This window comes from Schistocerca piceifrons, chromosome 1, assembly GCF_021461385.2.
Source record: "Schistocerca piceifrons isolate TAMUIC-IGC-003096 chromosome 1, iqSchPice1.1, whole genome shotgun sequence".
Classification (NCBI taxonomy): domain Eukaryota; kingdom Metazoa; phylum Arthropoda; class Insecta; order Orthoptera; family Acrididae; genus Schistocerca; species Schistocerca piceifrons.
The window spans coordinates 284,438,519-284,453,375 of NC_060138.1; the positions used below are offsets into that span (position 1 = coordinate 284,438,519).

Consider the following 14,857-nt stretch of genomic DNA (forward strand, 5'->3'; position numbering starts at 1 on the left):
CGAGCTAATGTGGCCCTCCTTCCTTTCCGGGCTGCATACCCTCCCTTTCCGCATCCTTCCCCCTCCCCCCCCCCCATCTTCGCCCCCCCCCCCCCCCCCTCACCCCTGGCTCTTTCCTTCCCTTTCTCCCCCTCTGGGAGTATGGTTTGTGCCTACGTCCGGAGACGGACACTCGAACCTGTTACAAATTCCTTGCTTTCTACACTTGCAAGTCTTCGTCCTTCCTCTGTCCTTCTACACTTGCAAGTCTTCGTCCTTCCTCTGTCCTTCTCTTTTCCTTCCCTCTTCTCTTTGCCCTTTTCTCCGCTTCGGCGTTTGAGACCCCTCTTCTTTCCTTTCCCTTTTTCTTTTTTCCTCCCTGTGCGTGTCTGAAGGCCGACCCACGCACTTCAATGCGTAGCCGGTGACGGGGTAACGTGTAATTCCCCGCCCCAGGTAGACAGGTAGGACACGTATGTACCCCCTGGTAACGGCCAGGCCCAGGGAGGGGTGATTACCCAAGCTGATACCTTCCGAAAGTGCCGATTGGTCCCTCCATCCGTTTGTTGGGAGGTGTGACCTGAGGTGTGAACAATCACCTAAGACGGGAGTGCCTTCAGAGAGGGCCCCCACAAGGGAGGAGCGGGCCATCGGAGACGCCGGTAATCATGGGGGATTCTTCCGCAATGGTTTCCTCACCTTCCACTATGTCTGCTCAGAAGCGTAAGTTCAATGAGTCTCAGCCACAGACAGTTCTTCCATCATTGCCACAGTTCCTTGTTGTTTCTCGGTCTGACGAAGGTCACGACTTCTCCACGGTCAACCCTTTCATTATTCAGAAAGGTGTCGACGCAATTGCAGGTCCTGTAAAGTCTTGTTCCAGATTACGGAATGGCACCCTGTTGTTAGAAACAGTCAGTGCCCTCCAGGCACAAAAATTGCTGTGTACCTCACTACTACACACCTTCCCTGTCCGGGTGGAACCGCACCGTACTTTAAATTCCTAGCATGGAGTAGTTTATACACACTCCCTTGATGGATTGTCTGACGAAGAAATTCAGCACTACCTGTCTGACCAGGGCGTAACGGTTGTTCATAGGGTTATGAAAAGGGTCGACACGAACATCATTCCAACCCGCACTGTCTTCTTGACACTTGACAAAGTTCACCTCCCATCGAAAATCAAAGCAGGCTATGAGATAATTTCCGTTCGCCCTTATGTCCCAAACCCTACGCGTTGCTATCGGTGTCAGCGGTTCAATCACACCAGCCAGTCCTGTTCCAATCCGGCCAAATGTGTTACGTGTGGCAAGGATGCCCATGAGGGTGCTTGTTCACCTCCATCCCCTCGCTGCATCAACTGTATGGGTGACCACGCTGCTTCCTCTCAAGATTGTCCCACTTTAAGGACGAAAAGCTCATCCAGGAAATTAGAGTAAAGGAAAAGGTGTCGACCTTTGCTGCTCGAAAATTATTTGCCAGTCGACAGCACACCGTGCCTCAGACAGGAAAATACAGCACTGTCCTTGCCTCTCCTCGGCCAACAAAGGAGGCGGCCACGCAGACTTGTGACCTCACCTTTAGTGCCACGGTCGTCAGATCGGCCAGCGCAAAGATCGCCCGTTCCACCTCACCACTTTCGCCTGCCCACTCTCTGGCTCACCCTTCGTCGAGTTCTGCTAAATCTCGAGCCCAAAAGTCAGACACCAAGACTTCGAAAAAAGAGCATACTCGTGAATATTTTTTACGTACCCCAACTTCCCAACCACCGGTTCCTCTTTCCTCTAAACATCATACTTCCAAGAAGGCTACAAAGAAACCCAGTTCCTCTCCTTCTCCGCCAAGGCGTGTCCCATCTACAGCACCACCTGGCGGAAATCGCCCTCAGCCGTCTTCTGTGTCGCTGAGGCGCACTGCTGGCAGCCGATCAACCGGCCGATCGCTGGTGGCAGGAGCTGCTCCTGACCAACCTATGAATCAGGATCTTCTGCCTTCGGCTGAATGCCATTCCATGCTGTCGGTCGCAAGCTCTGAGCAGTCGTTGAGTTGACAGCGACCTTGGTCACATTCCTCCATTTTCTGTTCACCCTATGTCCATTATCCACTGGAATATCCGTGGCATTCGAGCCAATCGGGATGAATTGTCGATCCTCTTACGATCCTACTCGCCGGACATCATCTGTCTTCAGGAAACAAAGCTGCGTCCCCATGACCGCTTTGTACTCCCTCATTTTCGGTCCGTCCGATATGATCTCCCCTCTGTTGAAGGCACTCCTGCACATGGAGGACTCATGATTCTTCTCCATGAAACTCTCCATTATCACCCAATCCATTTAAACACTTCCTTCCAAGCTGTCGCCGTCCGTCTTTCCTTTTCCGGATACACGTTCTCTCTTTTCTCCGGAAACGCCAAACAGTAGCAATATTTTTTGATCTGGAGAGAGCATACGATACCTGTTGGAGGACAGGTATCCTCCGCACACTGTTGTCTTGGGGCTTTCGAGGTCGGCTGCCCCTTTTTCTTTGCGAATTTATGGCAGAGCGCACATTTAGGGTGCGGGTGAACACTACTCTCTCCTGTACTTTCTCCCAAGAAAACGGGATACCCCAGGGCTCCGTGCTGAGTGTTGTACTGTTTGCCATTGCCATCAATCCAATTATGGATTGTCTCCTTCCTGATGTCTCGGGCTCCCTCTTTGTGGACGATTTTGCGATCTACTACAGCTCTCAACGGACCAGCCTTCTTGCACGACGTCTTCAAGGATGCCTCGATCGCCTCCACTCTTGGACCATCAAAACCGGCTTCCGTTTTTCTCCCAGTAAGACCGTTAGTGTTAATTTTTGGCGACGTAAGGAGTTTCTTCCGCCCTCCTTACATCTAGGTCCTGTCAACCTTCCATTTTCCAACATCGCTAAATACTTGGGTCTTATGTTTGACAGAAATCTGTGCTGGTCCTCCCACGTTTCCTATCTTTCGGCTCGCTGTCTGCGATCCCTTAACAACCTCCGTGTCCTGAATGGTACCTCCTGGGGAGTGGACCGAGTGGTCCTTCTCCGCCTCTGTCGTGCCTTAGTGCGCTCGAAATTGGACTATGGCAGCATAGTCTACTCCTATGCTCGGCCGTCTATTCTTCGGCGTCTCGACTCTATCCACCACTGTGGATTACGTTTAGTGTCTGGAGCTTTTTACACCAGCCCTGTGGAAAGCCTTTATGCTGAGACTGCTGAACCTCCGCTGTCCAATCGCCGAGCAGTCCTTCTGAGTCGTTATGCTAGCCATCTGTCTTCCATGCCTGCTAATCCAGCCCATGGCCTTTTTTTCGACGCCTCCTTTGATGTAGGGTATGCAGGCCGCCCCTCCTCCCTACTACCACTGGGAGTCAGCTTCCGTCAACTTGTCCATTCTCTTTCCTTCCGCTTTCCTAAAACCTTCTTGACAACTTGGGGTACAGCACCGCCTTGGCTCCGTCCCCGGATCTGCCTGCTCCGTGACCTTTGTCAATTTCCCAAGGATGGTACCCCTTCACTTGTTTATCATTGGGCATTTGCTGCTCTATGTGCACAAATGACGGACGCCACATTTATTTACACCGACGGCTCGAAAACATCGTTAGGTGTAGGGAGTGCCTATATTGTTGGCGACACCCCAAATCACTTTCGGCTTCCCGACCAGTGTTCGGTTTATACTGCGGAGCTTTACGCTGTTCTCCAGGCTGTCCACTATATCTGCCGCCATCTATTAAGAGGCGATCCTCCCCCACTCTGTCCCCACTGCTCTCAGCTGTGGACGGTAAGACACCTTTTAATTGAGTGCCCCAATTTTACTCCGTTACGCGCCCGTCGACAGCTGTCGCCTGATATATCGTCAATTTTAGCAGATGACACGCGCTTGGCCGATCGCGTTCTCAAGTTCATTAGTGCCAGTGAAATGACGTCAGTCATTTGAAGCTTTTTTTTGGGGACAACCAACCCCTTTCTGTAGTGGATTTTTAAGCCTTCCTTCTGCTTTTAGTTTCTCCAATTTTTTGAGTTTCGTTCCCATTGCTGCTGGTTTCCATTTTTGGTTTTTACTGTTTCCTAAGTCACGGACCGGGCGCTAATGACCATAGCAGTTTTGCGCCCTAAAAAAAAAAAACTCGTATTTCTAATGTTTCGAACACGCGTTATTTTAAAGATGAGTGTGTGAAAGTGGAACTGTGTCTACTGCGCCACGAATATATATGTGTGTGTGTGTGTGTGTGTGGTGTGTGTGTGTGTGTGTGTGTGTGTGTGTGTGTGTGTGTGTGTGTGTGTGTATCAGACGGTCCATCGGCGTGGGCAGGTAGTCACAGCACTCGTCTCGGAAGTTACACGCCCAACACAAGGAGCAAACGCGACGTACTCCGTGACGGTGCTACGTCAGTCATTATTGAGAACAGTTGAATGTTGTTAAAGTAAAGAAAAGACACTTACTTACTCACTTACATCCGTGAGGTCTAGATGGTGGACTTGCTAGAGCTTTCTCGGTTGTATTTGTTATAAAGTACGTAAGAGTATCTGTCGAACTGGTAATTGTTGGGCTTACAAAAAATAAATCATTTATATGGTGTCTCGTTTGTGGAACTGAAAATATAGTGAGGTTGGTTTAAAAGTATCCTGAGTGTACGGAGTTAATGTAAGAGTTTAAAAAATTCCTCCAAAACAGCATCTTATCTTCGGAGAAGAAGTTGGGCAGACAATTGCAGCCGGCTATCCTGAAAGGAAGGTCAGTGAAAAACTTTACGTAAGCTCAATAGTAAGGTGGGAGTGAGTGTCAGGCACACCAGCACCACGCTGCTCCCTCTAGTCACCGGAAACCACAAGACCGCTGATAAACCTGAAATGAGAGAGATGTATTGGAAATTATATTGTCTGATAATTTCCTGAAAAATGCTTTCCACTGTCGAAAATATTCTTTATTGAGGGGTTGAATCACACCTGTAGTTCCAGGTGGAATTCACTTTACATCTACAGATTTTTCGTCCTCCTCCTCAAAAACAGAGGCGTCGTTATGTCCAGACCATGAATCCAACAAAAGCAATGAATTAGTTTTCACGGCAGGTAGGAAAACGTACTGAACGAAATGTTGAAAATTATTCTTTCCCATTATTTCAGATTCTGATACGTCGATTACAAGATTTTTGCAACTAAGCAGTCCATTTTTTACTTTTGGTCCTAATTTGCATTGTAGCTCTTGAAGACATGTATACAGCTGCGGAAACAGTAAACCAGTTGTACTTACCGATGGCATTATCATATATGAATGCATCATTGCATTCATTGATTGGGCAACCTTCTCTCTCTTTTTCACCTCGATATGACTTCAAGAAGAATATAATAATTCCAGTCCCAAAGAAAGCAGGTGTTGACAGATGTGAAAAGTACCAAACTATCAGTTTAATAAGTCACAGCTGCAAAATACTAATGCGAATTCTTTACAGACGAATGGAAAAACTGGTAGAAGCCGACCTCGGGGAAGATCAGTTTGGATTCCGTGGAAATGTTGGAACACGTGAAGCTATACTGACAGTACGACTTATATTAGAAAATAGATTAAGGAAAGACAAACCTACTTTTCTAGTGTTTGTAGACTTAGAGAAAGCTTTTGACAATGTTGACTGGAATACTCTCTTTCAAATTATGAAAGTGGCAGGGGTAAAATACAGGGAGCGAAAGGCTATTTACAATTTGTATAGAAATCAGATAGCAGTTACAAGAGTCGAGGGACATGAAAGGGAAGCAGTGGTTGGGAAGGGAGTGAGACAGGGTTGTAGTCTCTCCCTGATGTTATTCAATCTGTATATTGAGCAAGCAGTAAAGGAAACAAAAGAAAAATTCGGAGTAGGTATTAAAATCCATGGAGAAGAAATAAAAATGTTGAGGTTCACCAATGACATTGTAATTCTGTCAGAGACAGCAAAGGACTTGGAAGAGCAGTTGAACGGAATGGACAGTGTCTTGAAAGGAGGACATAAGATGAACATCAACAAAAGCAAAATGAGGATAATGGAATGTCGTCAAAATAAATTGGGTGATGCTGTGGTAATTAGATTAGGAAATGAGACACTTAAAGTAGTAAAGGAGTTTTTCTATTTGGGGAGCAAAATAACTGATGATGATCGAAGTAGAGAGGATATAAAATGTAGACTGGGAATGGCAAGGAAAGCGTTTCTGAAGAAGAGAAATTTGTTAACATCGAGTGTAGATTTAAGTGTCAGGAAGTCATTTGTGAAAGTATTTGTATGGAGTGTAGCCATGTATGGAAGTGAAACGTGGACGATAAATAGTTTAGACAGGAAGAGAATAGAAGCTTTTGAAATGTGGTGCTACACAATAATGCTGAATATTAGATTGGTAGATCACATAATTAATGAGGAAGTATTGAATAGGATTGGGGAGAAGAGAAGTTTGTGGCACAAATTGACTAGAAGGAGGGCTCATTTGGTAGGACATGTTCTGAGGCATCAGGGAATCGCCAATTTAGTATTGGAGGGCAGTGTGGAGGGTAAAAATCATAGAGGGAGACCAAGAGATGAATACACTAAGCAGATTCAGAAGGATGTAGGTTTCAGTAGGTACTGGGAGATGAAGAAGCTTGCACAGGATAGAATAGCATGGAGAGCTGCATCATACCAGTCTCAGGTCTGAAGACCACAACAGTAACATGATAAACTGCAGTATGCACGCAGTTCTTTACGAAACCTGACTGAACAGTGTTATAAACACTGGTTGTGGGGATCACAGAAAGTTTTGTCTTTACATCAGCAATGAATTTGTCTGTAGCATTGTCTATCACTAGCAGCTGCTCTACATGTTTACGTGAAGTAAACTTGGTAATTTTGCGACTTCCTATTCCGTACGATTTCTTGAACCTGCGTAGCCAGGCTGACGTAGCCTGGAAATTAGCAATGTTCATGTCAGATGCAGTTTGAAGGGCCCAGTCTCGTAGATCTGCATCAGTAAAGGTGCATAGCCTCTTACGAGCAGTTGTAAATCTTTCAAACAGTTTTTCATTCATATGGTTTCAGGTTTCCATTTGGCACATATTTCTTAAGTCATGTAATTGATTCTTCCATTTATATAGTTCACACTCCGATTTTACGATATGAAAACGCCTTTCACATTGCGTAACTTCAAGTGTTTTTTCCCTCCTTGATTTAACCAATATTTCACTGCCTTTCCTTTGTCACAGAAAGCTGTTGCAGTATGTGCTTTTCAAAAAAGGCTTCGAAGGTATTCTTCTTCAGAACTGGTACTGGCACAACTGATGTTGCCTGAACCACAGTTCATGGAATTGTCACAATTACTTCGAATTTCTTGTAATGTATCCACAGTTTCAAACAAAATGTCAGTGTCGTTCAAATGAATGTCAGGGAAATCAACTAACAAATGATGGATTTGTACGTACTCAGAAAAGTAGGTGCTTTTGGCTGGAAATCATGTTCTTCATATTTATTAATTGCTAAATTGAGAATGTTAATTGGATTCAACATTACTGTGAAACTGGAAGGGAAAAAAAGGTACTATTAGCAGGCATTCCGTATTAAAGCACAATAAATATTAATTCAGCTTTATCTGTATTGTCAATACTTACCAATACTGGAAAAAGGAACTGATAATTTGTAATAGATTTTACTGGGGTGGCTAATTCGAGAGAATAGTAAGTTTGTACTGCAGTGTGAGAGAAACTTTCAGTGAACGGTAACCTGAAACATCCTCTACAAATCATGATCTGATTGTGTCGTATTTCCTGTGTATCGCCGTCCTCAGGTGTGTGTGTGTGTGTGTGTGTGTGTGCGCGCGCCTAGTTGCGCATTTGCAGTTTCTACAGTGCCAGTAGGGGTGTCAATTTCTACTGTCGCCTGGCATGCTAAGAATTTGGGAAATTTCAACTTTTTTTTAAAAAGACTTGCAGTGCTTCTTAGCAGCTTAAATTTTTGACAGTGCACTTCTTTTGGTGTCTTCTTCCTGTGTAAAAACATTTCAGGATAGGTTTCAACATGTCTTCTTGGACCATTCTCTTGTCATTGCACCTGAGGCATGACATGTCCGGAAGTCATAAACAATCTCATCCAGCAGCTGAGTGGCATTGGTAATGATGCAGTAGGCAGTCCATGCTCACTGCGTGCAGGATGATGAGTCCCATACAACCGTGGCAAGTGAAAGTGCATTCGTACAGGAAGCAAACCCCAGACTGGTGGCTGGATGGTGCACACTGTTGGTGGTGAGCACACAAGTGACTTGGTGGCTATAAGGGCATCAGGTTGAACCCTGGCCCGTCAAGTGGTGGCTGTGCCTCCTTGGCAGGCAGTCATGTAAGGATGACTGCATGACAACTTTTATCACTCGCTGCTGGACACGTCTAGCCCGGCCAGATAACCGGTATTTATTCATGCCTAGATGGGTTTGTTTTGATGTCGTGGAAGCAAAAGTCGCATGTACTACATGCTGAAGTGTTCTTGGTTTTGGTAATCATCTGGGTGCTGACAGGCAGGCAGACAGCAATGCCTGGTTAGTGCCATGCCGCAGTGCTGGGTCAACATATTGCCGTAAATGGCCCATTTCATAACATTGAGCCCATCTGCCTAGGGCATATTAGTACATTCATAAGAAATCTATACTACAAATTTGTCACTTTGTCAAAAGAAGACATTCAAGTTGTATACATTACTACCATTTTTGGTATTCCATGTATATTACCATATAGTTCCAGGTCTAGATGGTCTCTGCAATAGGTAATCTGCAGTTGTGTCATACCGATTAATAACATCTGAATACCCACAAGATGTTTTGTATCTCCTTCTAATCTGCTAGATGTACTTAGTACCAATTGCTGCTTTGCAAGAGACAAGAAAATTTAGGTTTTGCATTAAATATTCAGTGTGTGGCATATGATCATTATGAGTTATTTAATATTTTCGTTTTGGTACACTGCATTCCATAGGTGAGGAAGTTCTATCAGATTGGGGACTGAGGCTACAGAGATTTAAAATAAGTTTGGTTTCAGTTGAAATAGCTTAGGATGTAGATCAGCCGGATGCGGGAAATGCGATGACAATGTGTATTCACAAAGAATTGTGTATCAGTAGAAGAGAATCCAGTTTTGTAGCACAGTAGAAAATGTGTGTTCAGTTAGTCATTTGAAGAAGGTAATGAGGTGAAGACTTAGTGATTGCAACATAATTACAGATTTGGACATTCTAAAAACAACTGTGTAACTCACTGACACTTCTCTGACTGTGTTAAAAGATTTTCCAACAAGCATGGTAATTTGGGCATGAAATTACTTTCATTTGATATAAAGGGCAACTTTAAAAACTGTGTAATTTCACCTGCTGCACAGTTTGAAAGAATATTGAGAAATAGAAATGATTTTCATTCCTTTGCTTCAAAAATTAATTCACATTGGCATTTTTTGAATTTTTTATTAGCAGAAATTATAAAATAAGTGACTTGTGAGAATTATCATTTCCATTCTACCATAAATAAAAAAATGTTGGTTACCTTCTCTGCACCTTCTATATCTTTTGAAATCTTTGTGTAGTCTGTGTTTGAAATAATGAGTGTTATCTTCGTTATTTATTTTTTTGTGAATGTGTGTGTTTTTAAAGGTTGCTTGGAAACCTGATGGGAAACAGCTACTGACAGCATCTGGAGACAAGACATGCAAACTGTGGGATGTTGAAACCAGAACTGTTGTCTCTGAGTTTGTAATGGGCACCCAAGTTGAAGATCAACAGGTAAACTGTTTTGAAAAAAGTCAATAGCAATAAAATCACATTAATTGCACAGGGAGATACAACTTCTAAGTTTTATACAAAATTTTCTATTTATTTTTTCTTCTTTTTTATTTAAGGTTATAAAGTCAGAAACAACATCGTTCAAGCCAATGGTACAGCAACATATGTCGACACTTGTGTGGAACACTCTTAAAAAAGTGAATTATGCAATATTCTGACTTTGCCTCAATTACTTATTTAAAAACAGCTTCAAAATGAAATGAAGTAGGATGCAGATTATTAAATTTTTGATTCAGATTATGCTATCTGTGAAGTACACTCTGTCTTTAACGAACTATCGATTTTATTGATATTTTTAGCACTTCATTCTTAGTATTAACAAAACCGAACAGTCTTTTTTAAAAAACTGGTTTCAACACTGTTACATTGCTACTACTAAGATGACTCTTGGGATGAGCACGATTTATGTGAGTAAGGTTAGTAATACAGGGTGTCCCAAAAAGAATGACCCGATTTTAACTTGTAATAATATTGAGACAAATGTCACTAGGTAACTGAAACAGCAGTAGATGTAATCGGCATGGTCTAGAGTTTCAGAAAAAATCCGCTGGATGTCGCTAAGAGTGCTGACCTGGAGTGTGGACATGGAAGATGACACTTATGTCACAGTTAATATACAGTGATGAGTCAACTTTCCATATTAGCGGTAAGGTTCACCATCATAATGTGCGTATATGGGGGCTCAAAAATCCTCATGAAACAATTGAACACGAATGTGATTCACCAAAAGTGAGTGTTTTTCTGCTGTTTCGCAAAGCAAGGTTTATGGACCCTACTTTTTTGAGGAAGAAACTGTAACAGGACAATCATATCTTGCAATGCTATGAAACTGATTATTCCCAGAATTTGACTCTGACAATTTCATCTGTCAGTAAGATGGAGCACCACTGAACTGGCACAACAACGTGCGTAGTTTCCTTAATGCCATTATGCCTCAACGTTGGATAGGGCGTACAGTACCGCGAGACTAGGCTTTACACTCTTGGCTTCCTAGGTCCCCTGACTTAACACCATGTGATTTCATCCTGTGGGGATACGTTAAACAATGTGTTTACATTCCTCCCTTACCTCATGACATTGATGAACCAAAAATCAGAATATCAGGTGCTGTAGCTTCAGTGACAGAAGACATCTTACGCTCAGTTTGGGATGAATTCGGCTATCTGCTAGATGTTGTCCGTACAGCCAATGGAGGACATATTGAACATTTATGATGGATTTTTATAAACTTCTGTCTCTTCTGAGTAATTTAGTATGCAATTTGTTGGTGTTAAGCCCTTCTTCCTAATAAATAATTCTATTTAAAATCGGGTTATTCTTTTTGGGACACCCTGTACATTCGTACCTATCAGTTCCCGTGCATGAATCAGAAATAATTTTTTCAAACATTAACCTTACATACAGTATATTCATATAAATAATGAAAAACTATATACATTTATAAATAGGCAGTAATAAAAGGCAATTGCTGTGTTAATGGCACAAAATGTTCATGTTACAGAGTGCTCTCAATCACCTGCTGTGAGGTGGGTTCTAGATTACTGATTACATCTCCTAAGACAGTGATATCCCCACTCACAAAGCTGTAAATGTCCAATATAAGTCTGTCAACATTAACATTAAATATTGCACTTTCCTTGGATTTGTGCAGTAGTATTGAGCCAATGTGGCCTTTATTGCAAGACTTCCTTTCTTTCTATTATTGAAGCCTTATTGATAATAAATTAAGGATTTATAAACATCGGTCCTCAGAAGGATTCAATCATTTTTTTAAAGCCAAAGGTCGCCTTATATGATACGAAATGGTTGTTTGTATTACTTTGCTCTTGTTTATTTTTTGGAGACCTCACTCTTTTGACTGGTTCACGGTGGCCCATCACAAATAACACTCTTGCGCCAATATCTTCATCTCAGAGTAGCACTTCTCTCCTATATCTACAGTTATTTGGTGGATGTATTCCAATATCTGTCTTCACTACAGTTTTATCATCTGCATCTCCCTGTATTACTGTGGAAGTTATTCCTTGATGTTTTAACATGTCCCGCCATCCTCTCTTCTTCTTCTTCTTCTTCTTGTCAGTGCTTTCCATATTTTCCTTTCTTCACCGATTCTTTGAAGAACCTCCTCATTCCATATCGTACAGGTCCACATAATTTTCAACATCCTTCTGTAGCACCATATCCCAAATGCTTATATTTTCTTCTTTTCTGGTTTTCTCACCGCCCATGACTCACTTCCATACAGTGATGTGCTCCAAGCATATATACTCAGAAATTTCCTCCTCAGACAAGGCCAATGTTCAATACTAACAGAGCTTTCTTGGGCAAGAATGCCTTCTTTGGCTGTGCTAAGCTGATTTTAATGTACTCCTTGATTCATCTGTCATGTGATATTTTGCTTCCAAGGTAGCAGAACTTATTAACTTCATCTATTTTGTGTTAATAAATTTTGATTAGTGTATTGCTAATCTCATTTCTGCTGCTCCTCATTACTTAAGTCTGTCTTCGGTTTACTCTCAAATCATATTTGATCTCATAACACTATTCATCTCTTCAAAAGCTCCTGTAATTCTTCTTCAATTTCACTGGGGATAGCAATGTCACCAAGGAATCTGACACCATTTCATCCTGAATTTTAATCCCACTGTTGAACTTTTCTTCTACTGACATCATTGCTTCTTTGATGTTTGGATTGAATAGTCTTCTTTGCTCTCTTGTGCCCTTTTTGAACTGAACACTTCATTCTTGGTCTTATATTCTTACTCTTCCTACTTACATTATTTACATATAGCTTAGTCCAGTTTTTCTTACAATTTTGCTGTTACATCATTTTACATTGTTGAACACCTTTTCTAGGTCTCAATTGTGAACAGATTTTGACTTTTCTTTAAGTTGTTTCTATTGTCATGTGCAATATCAGAACTGCCTCTCCACTACATGTACCTTTGTGAAAGCGAAACTTATCATCTAACAGATTCTCAATTTTTTTTTCCATTCACTCCTACCTCTTGAAGCCAAACAGATAAAACTTTCAAACATAAATTCAGTGTTAAGCCGTGCAGGTTAGTTGTGGACACTGAAAAGCAACAGTACAGTGATTCATATTTGTATGTCTGTATGTACTGGTGCCATATATAGTTGTGCTGCTTTCATGATCTACAATATGGATTTAACCAGAATGTATTTTTGTTCATAATTTAAGGTCAAGGTTCTTCTTGTGTCCTCACAGAACCAATTCCGTTAGTTACTACTGCTGTAAAAATTATTTTATGAGGTAGACTGAGTGTTGTCCTCAAACACATGGCCCACTAAAACTGTGTATTATTATTAATGCTTCATGCATCAAAAACTTCACTGTAACAAAAAAAGACAGATTGAAGTATCATGAATAGTAGTTAGAAACCGATGTGTTCCTTTTCATTGGCTGTTGATTTTGCATTGTCAATTTAATACAATTTAAAAAGAAAATTCTAAGTTGGTATACAACGCTCCACTTCAAAATTTTTCACATTAGCATCTAAATAGGTTGTTTGATAAAGTTTTTAAAAATATATTGGTAATGTTGCAAGAACTGAACTGGATGTGTTAATCTTAACGTTTTTCACCCCTCTGAGAATATCTCCTTTTTTGCTATGTTTAGTAGTGCTTGTAAGTATGTATGTATGTATCTAAGTATGTTATAATTTCAGTGAAAAATAACTTCAAGCTGTTAAGTTATTCCTGAAACTAGAGGGATAAAACGTATCCACAATTTTCACGTAAATAATATAATATTATGGAAAGAACAGATTGCTACTCACCATATAGAGGAGATGATGATTCGCAGGCAGACACAACAAAAGACTACTACACTTGTGAGCTTTCAGCCAAAAGCTCTTATTCTAATTGTAGAGCAAGCACACCGTATGCACACATGACCACCAATTCCATCAGCTTGGGCTGGAATGCACTTACCATGTGGGATGCAAGCATCAATCTGGAGGATGCAAGCTAGGGGAAGGAGAAGATACTAGTGTACAGATGGGGAGGGGATTGTGTGCGGGAACTAGAATGCCAACAGGTGCAGCATCAGGTCATGGGTCAGGAAGGCAGAGAAAGAAGGAACAAGAAAGGAGAGGAGTGGGGAAAGATGGATGGATGCATTGGCAGAGGGTGGGAGACGAGAATGGGGAAGAGATGACAGGGCAGAGAGGTTGGAAACTGTTGGGTGGAGGGTATGGGAACGGTATGTTGCTGTAGGTTGAGGCCAGGATAATTATGGGATTGGAGAATGCGTTGTAAGAAAAACTCTAATCTTTACCATTCAGAAAAGCTGGGTAGGGAGGCAGCCATTGTAATCAAGTGTGTTATGTTCAGCTGTATGTTGTGCCATAGGGTCGTCTGCTTTGTTCTTGGCCACAGTTTGGCAGTGACCGTTCATCATTGTGGACAGCTGGTTGGTAGGCACGCCAGTATAACAAGCTGTGCAGTGATTGCATCAGAGCTGGTAAATGATATGGCTAGTTTCACAGGTGGTGTGGATACTGATGGGGTAGGATAAACCTGTGACAGGACTGGAATAGAAAGTGCTGGGTGAGTGGACTGGGCAGGTCTTGCACGTGGCACTTTCACAGGGATATGATCCTTGTGGCGTGGGCCACGCCACCTGTGGAAGCAACCATGTCATTTACTGGCTCTGCAGCTTTTTATATGGTATGAGTCCCAATCAGCTGCCCACCAGTATGAATGGCCACCCCGAACTGTGGCGAAGATAAAAGCGGACCACCTAATGGCACAACAGGTAGCGGCACATAACTTGCTTGATTTCAGTGGCTGCTTTACTACCTGAGCCATCTGAATCATCCTCTCCACCACCAGATTTTCTGAAATGTGGAGATTGGAGTTATCTCTACAATACATTCTCCACTCCCATAATTATCCTGGCCTGGCCCTATGGTAACATGTTGCCCCACACTCTCCATCCATCAGTTTGCACCATCTCTGCCCTGTCATCTTCTCCCTATTCTCATCTTCCACCCTCTTTGTTTGCTGCCCTCTGCCAATGCACCCATTTTTACCTA

The 14,857-nt window shown here is 42.3% G+C and overlaps 1 protein-coding gene across 1 annotated transcript in view; it reads left to right on the plus strand.

The window, feature by feature from the left end:
* Positions 1-14,857, plus strand: part of LOC124794306 (actin-interacting protein 1) — a 193,307-nt gene that overhangs the window by 72,456 nt on the left and 105,994 nt on the right. Inside the window, exon 7 of the mRNA XM_047258085.1 lies at positions 9,609-9,737. Within this exon, the coding sequence (XP_047114041.1) occupies positions 9,609-9,737 (129 nt within the window). The remainder of the gene's footprint in view (positions 1-9,608; positions 9,738-14,857) is intronic.